This window comes from Heterocephalus glaber, unplaced genomic scaffold (assembly GCF_053883595.1).
Source record: "Heterocephalus glaber isolate CG9 unplaced genomic scaffold, H.glaber_assembly_v1.0 deba00001447, whole genome shotgun sequence".
Taxonomy (NCBI): Eukaryota; Metazoa; Chordata; class Mammalia; order Rodentia; family Bathyergidae; genus Heterocephalus; species Heterocephalus glaber.
In genome coordinates, this window is record NW_028258299.1 from 1,186,700 (window position 1) to 1,199,552 (window position 12,853).

The following is a 12,853-nucleotide window of genomic DNA, read 5'->3' on the forward strand; positions in this document are numbered from 1 at the left end:
CTCTCCTCTGTCCCCAGACACCAGGCCCGTAGGCCGGGCCTTTCCATCCACCCGCAGACCCCGTGCATGTCCTGGCTGCCCCTCACGGCTAGCCCTGCCTTTGCCTCTCCAGAGCCCACCTGTCTGTCCTCCACGCAGCACCTTGTGTCCCCAGCACACATGCGCCTCCACTCCTCCTGAGCCCCTCTCTCTGATGGCTCACCCTGTCCCCTGACAGGCACGTGCTGCCCAGGTGAGAGCAGTGCCAGTGTGGCTTTTAGACTCCTCTGCCTGGCTGGACCGTGGCCTGGAGGGTGGGCGCCAGGTCAGTGCCCAGAGGCCCACAGCCCAGGCCGGCCTTGGAGGCCGAGGAGTGGAGGATGCCTCAGACCCCATCCTCAGGGCTGGGCCCGAGCACCGGCTCCCCAGCCTCCCAGCTACCCTAGAGCCCTCTGCCACCCGTGGGAGGAGAGAGGGAATGGCACAGGAGATTTCCAGACTGGCCATGGCGCGAGTCCTGCAAGGATGCCCTGTGTGTCAGGGGCACCGCTGGGACCTGCTCTGTGGGGCCTGCCTGGGGGGCAGCCCCATCTCAGAGCGGGGGTCTGGGCTCCTGCTCTGGCCTGTGTCATCTGCCTGAGGCTGTCCCCAAGTGTCTGCGGTGCCCAGCAGCCTCCCCTGGCCCTGAGGGTGTGGTGAAGTGGGCCGGAGCCTGACTGGGGGCTCTAGGTCCAGGGGCACAGGAGAGAGAGCCAGGGGCTTGGGCTCCAGCCCACCACCAGGAAACAGGGACCCCAGGAGCCAGGTGGAGCCCCAGGCTGGAGCTGAACTGACCTTTCCCTGCCCCTGTGAACTCAGGGAGATCCAGCAGGTCACAGCTCTCGAGGGACACCAGCCTCCTCGGTTGGCCCTTCATCACCAACACCAGCTGGCTGGTGCTGAGGAGCGAGTGGGGACAGGAGGGGCCTACCCTGAGGAGTGTCCCCAAACCCCGAGTCCCTGTGCGGCCTGAGGTGCTGTGGATGCTCCCCAGGGTATGAGTGGCTGGGGATGCCCCCCCCCCCCCGGAAGTCCCTGTGGGTACTGGGAGCTCCTGGGAAAGGTGGGGCAGGTACCCCTCACCACCCTCAGCCACGAGGTGGGAGCCTGAGACTCCCACGCCCTTGGGCCCCACCTGGTCCCCTCCTCCGGGGACTGGGGTGCCGGGCTCTTTCTCGGGAACAGGGGCCAGCCAGCAGGAGACCCTGCCCCTGAGTTGGCAGGCATTGACCCTTCAGCACTCTGTGCTTGCTCAACCATGCCTGCCCCACGGCCCAGGACGTGCAGCCGGTGACCATGAGGGTGGCCGGGGCCAGGGCCACCCCGTGTGACCTCTGCCAGGGGAAAGCCCCTCCGGGGACATGTGGCACCCCTAGCTGACCCCGATGTTTGCAAGGGTCACCATGTGGGCTGGCTCTGCTTCTGTGGCTGGCCACTCTGTGGATGCTCTTCCTGCAGTCAGGGGCTCAGGGTGGGTGTGATCCCCTCTGTCACATCCAGTGGACCCTGCCCAGTGGCTTGAGGCAGGAGGGTCAGGCCTGGGACCCTGGAGGAGGACTGTGGGGCAGTCAGGACCCAGAAGGGTTCGGTGGGCCTGGATCTGGCCTGGCCACACAGAGGCCCACAGAGACACCGGGCCATCACGGGGCATGGGGAGGGGCAGGGTGCCAAGGTCTAGCTCAAGTGCGCCTCCCCGAGGGGCCTGGGCTCCCCCTTGCGAGCCCCTGGCTGCCCATGTCTGTGGCTCAGAGGGGCAGCTGTGCGGTGGGAAAACCCAGTGGGCAGTGGGCAGCAGGGAGGTGGCCTGGGTGGGCAGCATCTCCACATGGGAGCCCGGAGCAAAAACCACCTGCCGCCTCCCTCGCAGGGACAGTGGGGAGCCCCTCAGGTGCTGACCCTCCATCCCAGTCAGGGTGGCCTTCCCGGAATCACCCCTTCCCGGAGCTGAGCGGGGGCCAGCAGAGCCAGGCCCTGGCCATGGTGGGGAGACGTCCACACCGGGAAATGACCATGCAGGGAAGTGAGCGTGAAGTGGGGAAACAAGGCCGTTGGAGGGCAGCTCTGCTCCAGCAGAAGCTGAGGCAAGCAGCAGCAGGAACCCCGAGCCTCCAGAGCCCAGCAGGGTCAGCACCTGCTCGGTGGCTTTTGGGTTATAGAGGGATCTCAGGGTGCAGGAGAGACTGGGTCCCAGCAGGGCTGGTGACTGTCCTGTAGGCTCTCCCTTGCTCTCCCTGCCCTTCCTGCCTCGAGCCTGAGGCTCTTCCCAGACAGCGGGGCTGAGTCCCGCTTTCAGGGCGGGGACAGCACCCCGAGCCCTCCAGGCTGTCACAGTGGGTCTTCCGGCCCCACAGGGCAGCAGGAGCCGAAGGGCAGGCACCGGAGACCAGGGGCAGAAGCCGCTCCTGAGGTCGCCAGCGGGGGCTGTCCTTCTGCTGCTGTTTCGCTTTTCCTTTCAGTTCTGCCTGCTGGTTTACCAGGAAGTCCATGAGCCCAAGAGCCTCGGCTGGTCCTGCCCATGGGGGTCCTGGCCATGCTGCGTCCTGACCAAGGTCATGAGGGCTCTGCCAAGGTGGGGGCCTGGACCCTGGCACCCAGTGCCTGAAGCCAATGTCCTGTGGCTGGTAAGTATCCAAGCAAGTGACCCCAGCCCTGGCCCCTCGCCGGTTCCCTGCCCTGGACCACATCTGCTCCAGGGAAGAGTCACCCACCCAGCACCGCCTGTGTGCCCTGTGGAGCAGGTGGGGACCCATGGGCAGGGGACGGCCGCTGGGAAGGGGGCTCTTGGCAGCCCTGAGCTGGAAGAGAGTCCTGGGCCAGCCGTGGAGCAATGGCGGTTCCACCTGCAGCCCTGTGCTCTGGTGATAAGCATGGTGTTGTGCAGGCTCATAGGGTCCAGGAGCTGGGGAGGAAGCAGCTCCTGCCAGGGTGGCTTCCTGCCTGCCAGGTGGGGCCCGGAGTCAGCCTGGAGTGGAGTCCCAGAGCAGCACTGTCCCAGTGCGGGCTGTCAGCTGGAGGCCAGCCTGGCTCGCTGCAGCCTCCCAGGGAGCAGTGGGTCCAGTGCAGGCCTGCAGGAGGCCAGCAGGGTGTAGGCAAGCGTGGCTCAAGGCTGGCTGGGAGGGGTTCCCGGGGAGGGCACTCACCGAGCTGCCAGGTCCCACTGTGACAGGCAGGGGAGGCTGAGAAGGGCCATCCTAGACCGTTCCCTGAGCCTGCCCAGACGCCAGCTCAGCCGCCCCCCGCCACAGCACTGCCAGCCCCGGAGCTACAGCTTCCTGTCTGCCCTGCGGGGAGAAGGAGGCCCCAGGGTCAATCTGGCAGGGGCACGGGACAGACAGACAGCCACTCGCCTCCAGTGTCTGTCCCTTGCCCAGGCACTGTGCCTCCTCCTGCTGGGGTCCCCCCAACGCACCCCTGCCCAGCCTGCGTGCAGAGAGGAGGAGTTCCCGGTAGGCTCTGAGTGTTGCCCCAAGAGCAGTCCAAGCAGGAGCCCCAGAGGGCTGGGCCAGGCCCCCTGCCCTGCCACCCTGAGCACCTCTGTCCTCAGTGTCTCCAGCCCCAGGTAGCACAAATCCCCTGGCCCAGGGGACACACATAGCAAGGGGCTGGAGCCTTGGGGCAAACACTGCAGCCTGGACTCCTCTAACTCAGGATCTGGGCCCTGCCCTGTCCTGGAGTGGCACTGGGGTTGGGGTGGCTGGTGTGAGGCTAGGCAGAAGCTGAAAGGAAGACAAGGCCAGGCTGAGGGGCCCAGGAAGCTCCACATCCTTCCAGACCTGCCTTGCTTCAAAGGAGGCACATCCTGGAAGGCCACTGGGTCCCCAGGGGACAGCTCAGTGGCCCATGGTCCTTGTGGGTGGAGTCACATGTGCTTGGTGCCAGGTAGGGTGACTGGTGGAACCCAGCAGGCCTCCTGCTGCTGAGACTCTGTCACCTGGCTGCAGGTTTCCATGTGAGGCAAGTGTGCAGCGAGGTGACAGGCACTAAGTGCTCGCCCTGCCCTGCTGGGACCTACACCGCCCACCCCAATGGCCTCCGGCAGTGCCTGCGCTGACAGGACTGTGAGCCAGGTTCATGCCCCTGCACCCGAGGCCAGAGTCTGGGCACCCACCCCAGGGGGTCCCTGCACGCTGTCACCGGAGCTTCTAGCCACAGAGCCACCCTCAGGGGGAGAAACGGAGGCCCCAAGAGCCACCCAGAGCACTGTGGATGGCAGAGCCTCCTCCTGTCTTCTCCCCAGTCATTCCCATGGCTGCAGATACACAGAAGGGGGTCCAGCTCCTGACTGGGGGCAAAGGTCCAGGACAGCAGACAGACGGGCGACGCCGGGCCTCTGGCTGCTCCAGGTCCCCACTGGTAGGCGATCCGGGCCAGGGCTCAGCACCAGTCCTCTGTATCCCTGCGGGACAGCAGCTTGGAGCCTGTGGTGCTCAGGAAGAGGCTGGGAGGACAGTGGGGGGTGGGAGGTTGTAATCCCTTGGGGTTCAGGTGGGTGGGGGGCTCCAACCTCAGGCTATACCACAGTTTCCTGACCACAGCCACCTGGCCAGGGCAGCGCTTGTCTGACTGGGCCGGGTGGGGGCTTGGGTGGCTGGTGACACTGTCCCTCAGGAGGAATGAGGTGGGCAGAGCCTCCCTGTGCCAGCCTCTGCCCCCTTGGCCTGGTGGCCTGGACGGAGCCAATCTGCTGGGCAGGACTGGGGTGTCTGGGACCTGGCTCCTGGGGCCCTCACCTCCGGGCCCCTCTGCAGCTCCCAGGGTCCTGCCTGGGCACAGGGCCTCAGTTTCCCTAAGGCCTGGCTCCCTGTCAGGGGCCCTGCTGGGCTCCTCCTCCTCCCTCCCCTGCCCCTGCGGGTTGTCCCTCATGGGATCAGACCTCTGCTTTGGGCACCCTGGCACCATGCTCCTGCCGGGCCAGGGGCTCTCTGGCAGGAACCTGGCAGGGCAGGGCCAGGGACGGACATGCAGACCCACAGGGATGCGGCTGGTCATCCAGCGCCGCCCAGACCCGGCTGAGCCCAGTGCACAGCTGTGTGGTCCCTGTGGTGGAGGAGCTCCAGCACCCAGGATGCCGCGTGTGACTGTGGCCAAGGCCACTTCTGCAAGGCCCAGGAAGGGGACCCTGTGTCCTGTGCGAGCCCCACACCACCTGCCACCCTGGCTGGAGGGTGAAGGAGAGACGTGAGCTGTGCCACATTCACCCTCACCCCAGGGCCCTGGATGCCCCAGGGAAGGGGAAGGCACAGGCCAGCCCAGGTTCTCCTGTCCCAGCCCTGTCCTCCGAGGAGGGGCGGCCGGGAGGGGCCTGGCCTGGAGGGAAAGGAGCCCTGGCCACTCTGACGGGGCTCGGACCTCGAGTCTCCTCACTTCCGCTCAGGTGCCGGGGAGGGGCTGATGGGGCAGCTGGTGGGCAGTGCCAGTGACCACTGAGTGGCAGTGTGACCCAGGGCCGCTATCCCTTCCCTGCCAGCACCAAGGCAGGACCGAGGCCCAGGAGGTGCCGACTGCCTGCCTGGGACCTTCTCGCCCAATGGGACCCTGGACCAGGTAAGGGAAGCCCGAGCCCTGGACGCCGCCCCCTGCCCAGCAGAAAGGGTTGCAACCCCCCAACCCCGGGCGGCACCAGGGTCCCAGCCAGTACCCAGTGAGCAGCCCGGGGAGCTGGGGCCACAGCGGATCTGCCCCTCCTGGAGGCTCCGGTGGCTCCGGATCTGCGGGGAGGGGCTGCCCGCCCGGGTTCGGAGCCGTCTTGGCTTCCTCGACTCCTGCAGCCCCTGCTGGTCCCTCCTCCCTGCCCTGCTGGGCTCTCCGTCCTCCTCCTGCTCTCTGTGTCCCCAAAATGGGGAGCAGCAGGGCACACGGGAGGCCACAGCCAGGCTGCTGACCAGAGCTGCCCTCAACCTCGGCCCCTGGTGCCCCTGTGCCAGGCCGGCAGGCCCACGTCCTCCCTCCCAGGTGCAGTGGGTGGCTTCAGAGGGAAGCAGAACCGGGGACCAGCAGCAAGGATGGCACCTGCTCCCTTGTGGCGTCTCTGTTCTTGCGTCCTGCATGGTGACCGTCGGCACCCTCACTCTGGCGGGCGTTCTCTCAGCCCTCTGGATACGGAAGAGAAGGAAAAGGTCGTCGGGTGAGCTGGGCTGGCCTCCTTCAGGCTCAGGTCCCACAGGCCTTGCTGCGTCCCTCCCCCAGCGCTGTCCCCTCACACCCTGGGAGATGGTGGAGGAGCCTCTGGCTTCCCTCTTTGAGGGGTCTGCAGGTGGAGGAGGTGGGACCCCAACTGCTGAGCCACCCCTGCCATTTCGAGCATGGAGCCTGCACCCTTCTGCTTGGGGACCACGGGGAGCTGAGGCCAGGACGGTGTCCTCCCCTGTGTAGGGCCAATGGGGCAGCAGAGGCCCCCTGTGCAGACTGGCTCTGGCCTGGGAGGCCCCGTGCACGGAGTCACACAAAGGGGCGGGTCAGCACCTTCGTGCATCCTCACCCTGGGTCCCGGGTGCAGGGAGGTCTGGGGGCTCTGAGGCAGCCGGAGCGGCTGGTCTCGAGTGCCAGCCCTAGGGCGGTGGAGTTCACTTCGTTCTGCAGAGGCCCCCTTCCCTGGGTGGCCGGTGACTTAGAGGGATGTGGACGGGCGGTGACAGCTGGGCTGGGGCGGTGTGCACAGCCTGCCTCGCCTTGGCCCTGTGGGTCCGTCTCGGGGGTCACAGAGCAAGTGCCCAGACCGGGGTCTCCCCCTTCACGCGTGTCTGTGTCCTGGGCCAGCTGCTCCGGCCCCTTCTGTGACAGGAGTTCCAGGCCGTGGGGCCCCGGAGACCATCCCCATCCAGTTACGCCCGGCCCGCTGCCCCTGAGCTGGTTTCTGAGCTGTGTGGTAGGGTTCTCCTGGCTGGTTGGGGGCCCCGCACCAGCCCCTCCACTAGGCCGAGGCTGGGAGCCTGGACACAGCACACACTCTCCCTTTATCTGGCAGGGGGAGAGGCAGGAAGGAGCGGAGGAGCCCGCAGATCCTGAGGCCCTGCAACCCAGGCCCTATGTCACCACCGTGGCTGTGGAGAAGGACCCCCACCGCTGAGCACCAGGTGGGGAGCAGGCGGCTCAGTTCTAGGAGACATAGCTGGCAGCAGTGGGCAGTGAGGGCACCAGCAGCTGTTTGCACCCTCAGACAAGGTCGGGCCCTGGTACAGTCCCAGCTTGTCCAGGGACCCAGCACCTCGGGGATGGGCCCTGCTCCTGGCCCTCGGGCCCGCCTTCCCCAAGCGGCTCCTGGCCTGGAGCCAGGCGGACCCTCTACCCACCCCGGGGCAGACTGGCCATGGGCGTGGCATTAAACCCTCTCCTGTTTTATAATACCTACTTACACAAGGATGCCTCATCACTAGACAAATGTTACCTCTCATCAGAGCTCCACCGGCTCTGTGATTGCTCGGTGGCCGCCACACAGGGGTGGGACCACAGAGTGGGGCGTCCCCTGGCAGGAGCAGTGTGCCCTCCCGCCCGATGCTCAGACTCCCCTGGACCCCAGGATGACCTCGAGCCCCTTACTTTGCTCCCGGGGATCAGCCCCTCTTGTCCCTGCGGGCTCCCTTCCCATGGGAGCCTGGTTCTGCTGCCACTGCACATCATCCCATGAGCACCCCCTGCATCCCTGGCTCGCTGCTGCCACAGGCTCACCTTGCTCTTCCCTGCCAGGCCTGGGTTCGGCATCTCCGAGAGTGCTGGTTGCCTGATGGAGGGTGGGGTCCAGGGGCCACACTGGCAGGCTACGTGGCATTATTTGTATTGCTTTATTTTTTTTGCTGTTCAAGGATTGAACCCTGGACCTCAAGCATGCTAGGCAGGCGTGCTCCCACCAAGCTAAACCCAGGCCTCGTGTTTAGTTTTGTTTTTAAACTTCACTTTGAGTCAGAGTCTGGCTAAGTTGCCCAGGCTGGCCTTGAGCTTGCCATTCTCCTGCCCAGCGAGCCGGCAGCTGGGATCAAGTGCGGGCCTCTGCACCTGGGTCAGCTGTTGCTGGGTGTCACAGCCTCTAGGAATTCACCATGTGCAGTACAAATGCGGGTGTGGACCTAGAGGCAGGTGTGCACCTAGAGGCAGGTGTGCAAATGTGCAGGTATGATGTGAGTGTGGCCTCGCAGTACACAGGACTCAGGCTCACCCTGCACACCTCGCTGGCCATTGGTAGGGGAAACCTGGCCCCTTATCCAGACCCCACCCACGGGGACCTGCGTCAGCCTCAGCTCAGCTGGCTGTGTGCTGGCGGCTGCTTCCTTCAGCTTTAAGGTTTGTGGTCCAAACTCTGCAGACAGTCCTGCTGGTTAATTTTAATTTTGTCTCTTCCTTTCTCAGTGTGTTCATTTAATCATTTGCAATATAATTGTGTTTCCTGCTTGAGTTTGAATTCTCTTTGCAGTTTCATCCCTGCCCTCATTTTATCTCCCTACACCGCCTCTATTTATTATCATCTGTCCTCTGTCTCCTATCTAATCTGCCTACCTACTTTGTAGATCTGTGAAAAATTAAAAAGGGCTTAAATCCTTCTGGTAGCCGTCCAGCAGGTCCAATTAAGAGGCAAAGACCGGCAGATTGTGTGTGCTTCTACAAGAATCCCCTTCTAAAGATAAGATTCAGGTGGGTTGGGAGTACAGCACAGCTGGAGGCTGCGTCTGTAAGGTGCTAGGAGGACGTCAGAACCCGGGCTGCTGTGCGGCTCGGAGGAACCTCAGTGACACCCGGGCCCTGTCCGCCGGGTCCCAGCCATCTGGGTGTCTGTCCACTGTGCAGCTCCAGCCTGACCACAGCTTTCCTGAGCCAGAAGCCCGTGACAGCGCCTGGTCCACTCCAGTCTGTTTTCTCCAGAGTCTTCCCAAGTGTAAAAGGTGAAACCACTGAGTGCAACCTGGAGCTTTCTGACCTGACCCTGGTCTGTCAGCACCAGCGACAGGCTGGCACCAGCCTGCGATGGACCAGGAACCTTCCGGCATGGATGAAGCCACTTCTGACCGAAGCGTCTTATGATCCCCTGCTTCTGACCTAGGTCTTGGGCATCTGCTGCCTGGCGCCAAGAGTCTGTCCCTCAGCCCCAGTCACTTCCAGTCCTGACTCTGTACCTTCTGTCTTGGGGCTCCTCGGGATGCTTCCCGGAACATCTCCTCCTAACAGAGTTTCAGGTTCCTAAAGGAGTATCCCGCGGCGGGAAGGAAGGCGTCTAGCACGTGCTCGGCCCAGCTCCCCTCTCTCGGTGTCCACAGAGCCAGGCGACTGGAGACCTCAAGACAGACGCCAGTGTGGCCCTGCGGCAGGCCCCGGCTTCCCTGAGGCCTTTCTTGGTTCATGGAGCACGTGGCTCAGGGGGACTTCAGTAGCAATGCACCCCAGGGACCCCAGATGCTGGGAAATGGTGGGGCACGGTGCTGGGAGTTTCGAGGAGGTCCAGCCTGGAGCTCCTGCTGAGCCTCAGTTTGTTGGTCTGGAGGATGGGCCCGGTCTACCTTGCAGAGCTGGGACTGCTCTGGGGTGGCCATGAATGTGGCCTTCAGTGACTCCTGTTCGGAGTGACTTACTAAATTGCAGTTTCTTCCTTCCTTTTTTGTATTTGTCATAAAATATATACACTTGTATTTGTATAGAAGCGTTTCGTCACTGTGTGATCCTCCTGTCTCTCATGGGCCCGGTTATGCTGCAGTCCTGTCTTCTGCATCACTCGGGGCTCCCTGGTGACAGGGTTTTTCCCCTTTTCCCATCCCTCCCCGGCACCACCGCCTGGTGGCCTCTTACTGTGTTTCCAGGATCAAACCCATAGCTGTGACTATTTCTCTCACTGTCATGTCCCAGTTTTGTCCTGTGAGCCCTGCTGTACATTGATCTACCTCTCCTAACTGTCCATTGAGAATCCTAGAATCAGTGACCTCCTTGTTGAGCCAGCAGCAACCCTGGGCCCCTGCATGGCCCAGGGCAGTATCAGGGTGCCCAGGGCTGGCTCTCCCTGTACTTATTAGGTGCAGGGGGACCAGCAGGGAGAGGGTTTGGGGAGCTCTTGCGGGGAGGGAGGAGCCTCAACCCACAGACCCTCAGGGTCCCTGACTCCCAGCCCCGAGGACGCTCTTCCCTCAGGACCCCCTCACACTGTGCCTGTTGGGCTCCTGGCCTGGGAGTCCCTGGGCCTCTGAACCCTCAGGTGCCCAGGGTGTGCCAGGGCAGAGCTGCCCATCTTCCTGCTCTTACGTCCAGCAGGGGTCTCTGAGGCAGGAGGAGGGCCCCCCCATGACCTCTGCCTCTCTTCAGGTCCTTGCTCTCACTTCAGCAAAGAATGAAGAAGTGAGGCTCTTAGAGTCATGACTGGTACAGTGGGAAGCTAGTTTACTTAAAGTGTGGCAAATGCAGAAGCAGCAGGAAAAAAAGCTATCTTCACGGCAGAGCGGGCCACAAGACGGTGGCACCCTGCTAGGGATGCCCGGGGAGCATGAGATGTGCTCATAATTGCAGGGCCAGACGTGGTGTGGGCTGGCCAGTTGGGGTCTTAGTGTTGGTTTCTGGAAGGAGACGAGGCCCTTGGGGATTTCTTCAGCGTGAGTAACGTTTTCACAAAGATGCAGGAGGGTACATTGTTTTTCAAGCACATGGTACACAGATGAGCATGTGATGATGTCAGCTGCAGATGAGCATGTGACATGGGCTGATTCTGACCCAGGGGAATAGATGCAACTCTGAAACCTGCTAGATATCTGAAGCTCGTTTGTGTTCTCTAAAACTGAAGAATAAATTCTGGGAACAACAGAGGTTAAGAGTAGGAAAAATTTATTGAGAGAAAGATAGATTTTAAGAGAGACAGTGGGGAACCGGAAAGTGGGTTGCCTGCCCACCCAGCTTTTCAGAGCTGTTTCATTGGGCAAAGCCACGAGGTGAGGCTGGTACAAAGTGGGACAAAACTGTAAAATGGAAAATTTTACAATGGAAAATTACAAGGTGGGCATAAGGTGGGGCAAAACCATGATGAATCAATAAGATTACAAGCACAGTCACGCAGGTAATATTGATTAAATGGGGATCCAATGGGAAAACAAGTCAGGTACGAGGAATTTCTGGAAAGGAAATGGGCCAGGGAGATGATGTCTATTTAGAATGTCAATCACTGCTACTCATCTCTAGGGCAGGCAGCACCTCTTCTTTTTACAGTGCTAACCAGTGAATTTGCCTCAGTTGCTTTTCTGTGCTGAGGGCCCAGCTTTGTCCAACTGCCGTATAATAATATCTAAGTAACTTAGCTCTCTGCAATAATTCTACCATGTGAGTCGCTGGTTTTTGCCCCGTGTTTTTTCTGTCTCTCCCGGTGATCCCTCTTGCCCTGAGTGCCACCCTGGCCCCCTGACCTGTGGGGGTGGCCATTCGCTGGCCACTCTTCCTGCCACCAGCAGCCTTTCCTTCGGCTTGGGGGAGGGAGCTCAGGTGCCTGCCCCCCAAGGGGTCCTGACTGAACAGCTGAGTAACTCGGGGTGCAGAGCCCAGACCCCAGCAGGGATGGGGCTAATTCCTCATTTGCCCAGATCTGTGGCTCACTGCTGGCCCATGGTGCTGCCCCACCTGGCCCATTGCTGTCCCTCCCCGGGATGGGTGTGGTCACCTGCTCCAGACTCTGCCCATCTCCAGGGCGGCTCTTCAGAGGCCGCTGCCATGGGCCATCCTGGGGGACAGAGTGCTGGAGGCAGTGGCTGCCTGGGGAGGGAAATTGAGAGCACTGAGGTCTGGGGTAGGGTCCTGTGGTCTGAGGGAGGGATGTCCTGCTGGGATAGAGCAAGAGTCCCAATGAACCCCACACTGTGGGCACCAGCCAGTCCTGTTCTCCTGCAAGGACAATATCACAGGGAGAGGGGTCCCCCAGTCAAGGAGGGAGGGCTGGCTGGCACACAGGCTCTCCACAGGGTGGCCCTTGGAGCCAGGCAGCACTGGCACCCACGGTGATGGGGCTCAGGCCTCTTGTGGCTAAGGAACTACGTCCTCTCACCCAGCATGCAGAGGGCTCTCCGGGGCCTCTGACCCGGGAGGGCAGCCCTGGACCCAACCCTAACCTAAAGCCCTCTGCCACCTGCAGTAGGGATGGCCATGTCCCGGACAGCTGCTCACCAGGGCTGGTGGGCCTGTGAGCTCCGGGCTGAGGAGTGGAAGCAGGCAGAGAACCACACTGTGAACCGCACTGTGGCCCCGAGTGCTTCCCACTGGAACTAGCACCCACAGGACACGGCGCTTCCTCACCGCTGGCCTGTTGTGTTGTGCAGTTTATTGTGATTCAGGTGTGGTGTGGTCACCAGATCAGGCAAAGCTAGCTTGTCACTCACAGGTCCCCACAAGAAAGCCTCACACCATGTGGGGGTACCAGGTGGGGTGGACAGCAGAGGAAGTGAGCTCCAGATGTGGCTCGGGCCTGGCTGGCAGGGGGAGTAGGCTGGGGGGTACCTGGGGGCAGGGCTGGCCACGCTTAGGTTGCTACCTGCATATCTGCACGCCTGCCTCGATGTCCACACCTGCATTTGCACCCGCACACATGTGGGAGCAGGTTCCTAAGTCTCCACGGTGAATTCCTGGAGGCCGCAATGCCCCACAACAATGATACACCTAACCCGGGTGCAGAGGCCCACGCTTGTGATCCCAGCCACTGGCAGGCTGAGGCGGGAGAATCAAAGTCCAAGGGCAGCTCATGCAGCTCTACTCATACAGCCTCTGAAAAGCCCCCGTCTGCAGCCTCCTTGGCTCTGCTGCTGTCTGCGAGGGCACCTGTGGCCCTGGTGAGCATCTTCGTTCCCCAGGGAATCTCTCTCTCTGGAGGTTACCGTGTCGACGGGGGTTTGGG

General features: G+C 62.3%; 1 protein-coding gene across 9 annotated transcripts; it reads left to right on the top strand.

Moving 5' to 3' along the window:
- Nucleotides 1-1,876: 1,876 nt before the first annotated feature.
- LOC101712231 (uncharacterized) lies at nucleotides 1,877-9,629 on the top strand. 9 transcript variants are annotated; one of them, XR_015452454.1, is made up of 9 exons: nucleotides 3,970-4,076; nucleotides 4,256-5,196; nucleotides 5,486-5,562; nucleotides 5,971-6,142; nucleotides 6,775-6,883; nucleotides 6,983-7,091; nucleotides 8,557-8,640; nucleotides 8,794-8,888; nucleotides 9,047-9,629. XR_015452454.1 is itself a non-coding variant. In XM_087214376.1 (7 exons), the coding sequence occupies exons 2-6, from the start codon at nucleotides 4,880-4,882 to the stop codon at nucleotides 7,082-7,084; spliced, it is 777 nt and encodes a 258-aa protein (XP_087070502.1). In that variant the 5' UTR covers nucleotides 3,970-4,076; nucleotides 4,256-4,879; the 3' UTR covers nucleotides 7,085-7,091; nucleotides 8,794-9,629. The 9 variants fall into 9 exon arrangements, 2 of the variants coding, with proteins under 2 accessions (XP_087070504.1, XP_087070502.1); XR_015452452.1 differs by having other exon boundaries at nucleotides 8,794-9,629; XR_015452453.1 differs by lacking the exon at nucleotides 8,557-8,640.
- The last annotated feature ends 3,224 nt before the right edge of the window (nucleotides 9,630-12,853 follow it).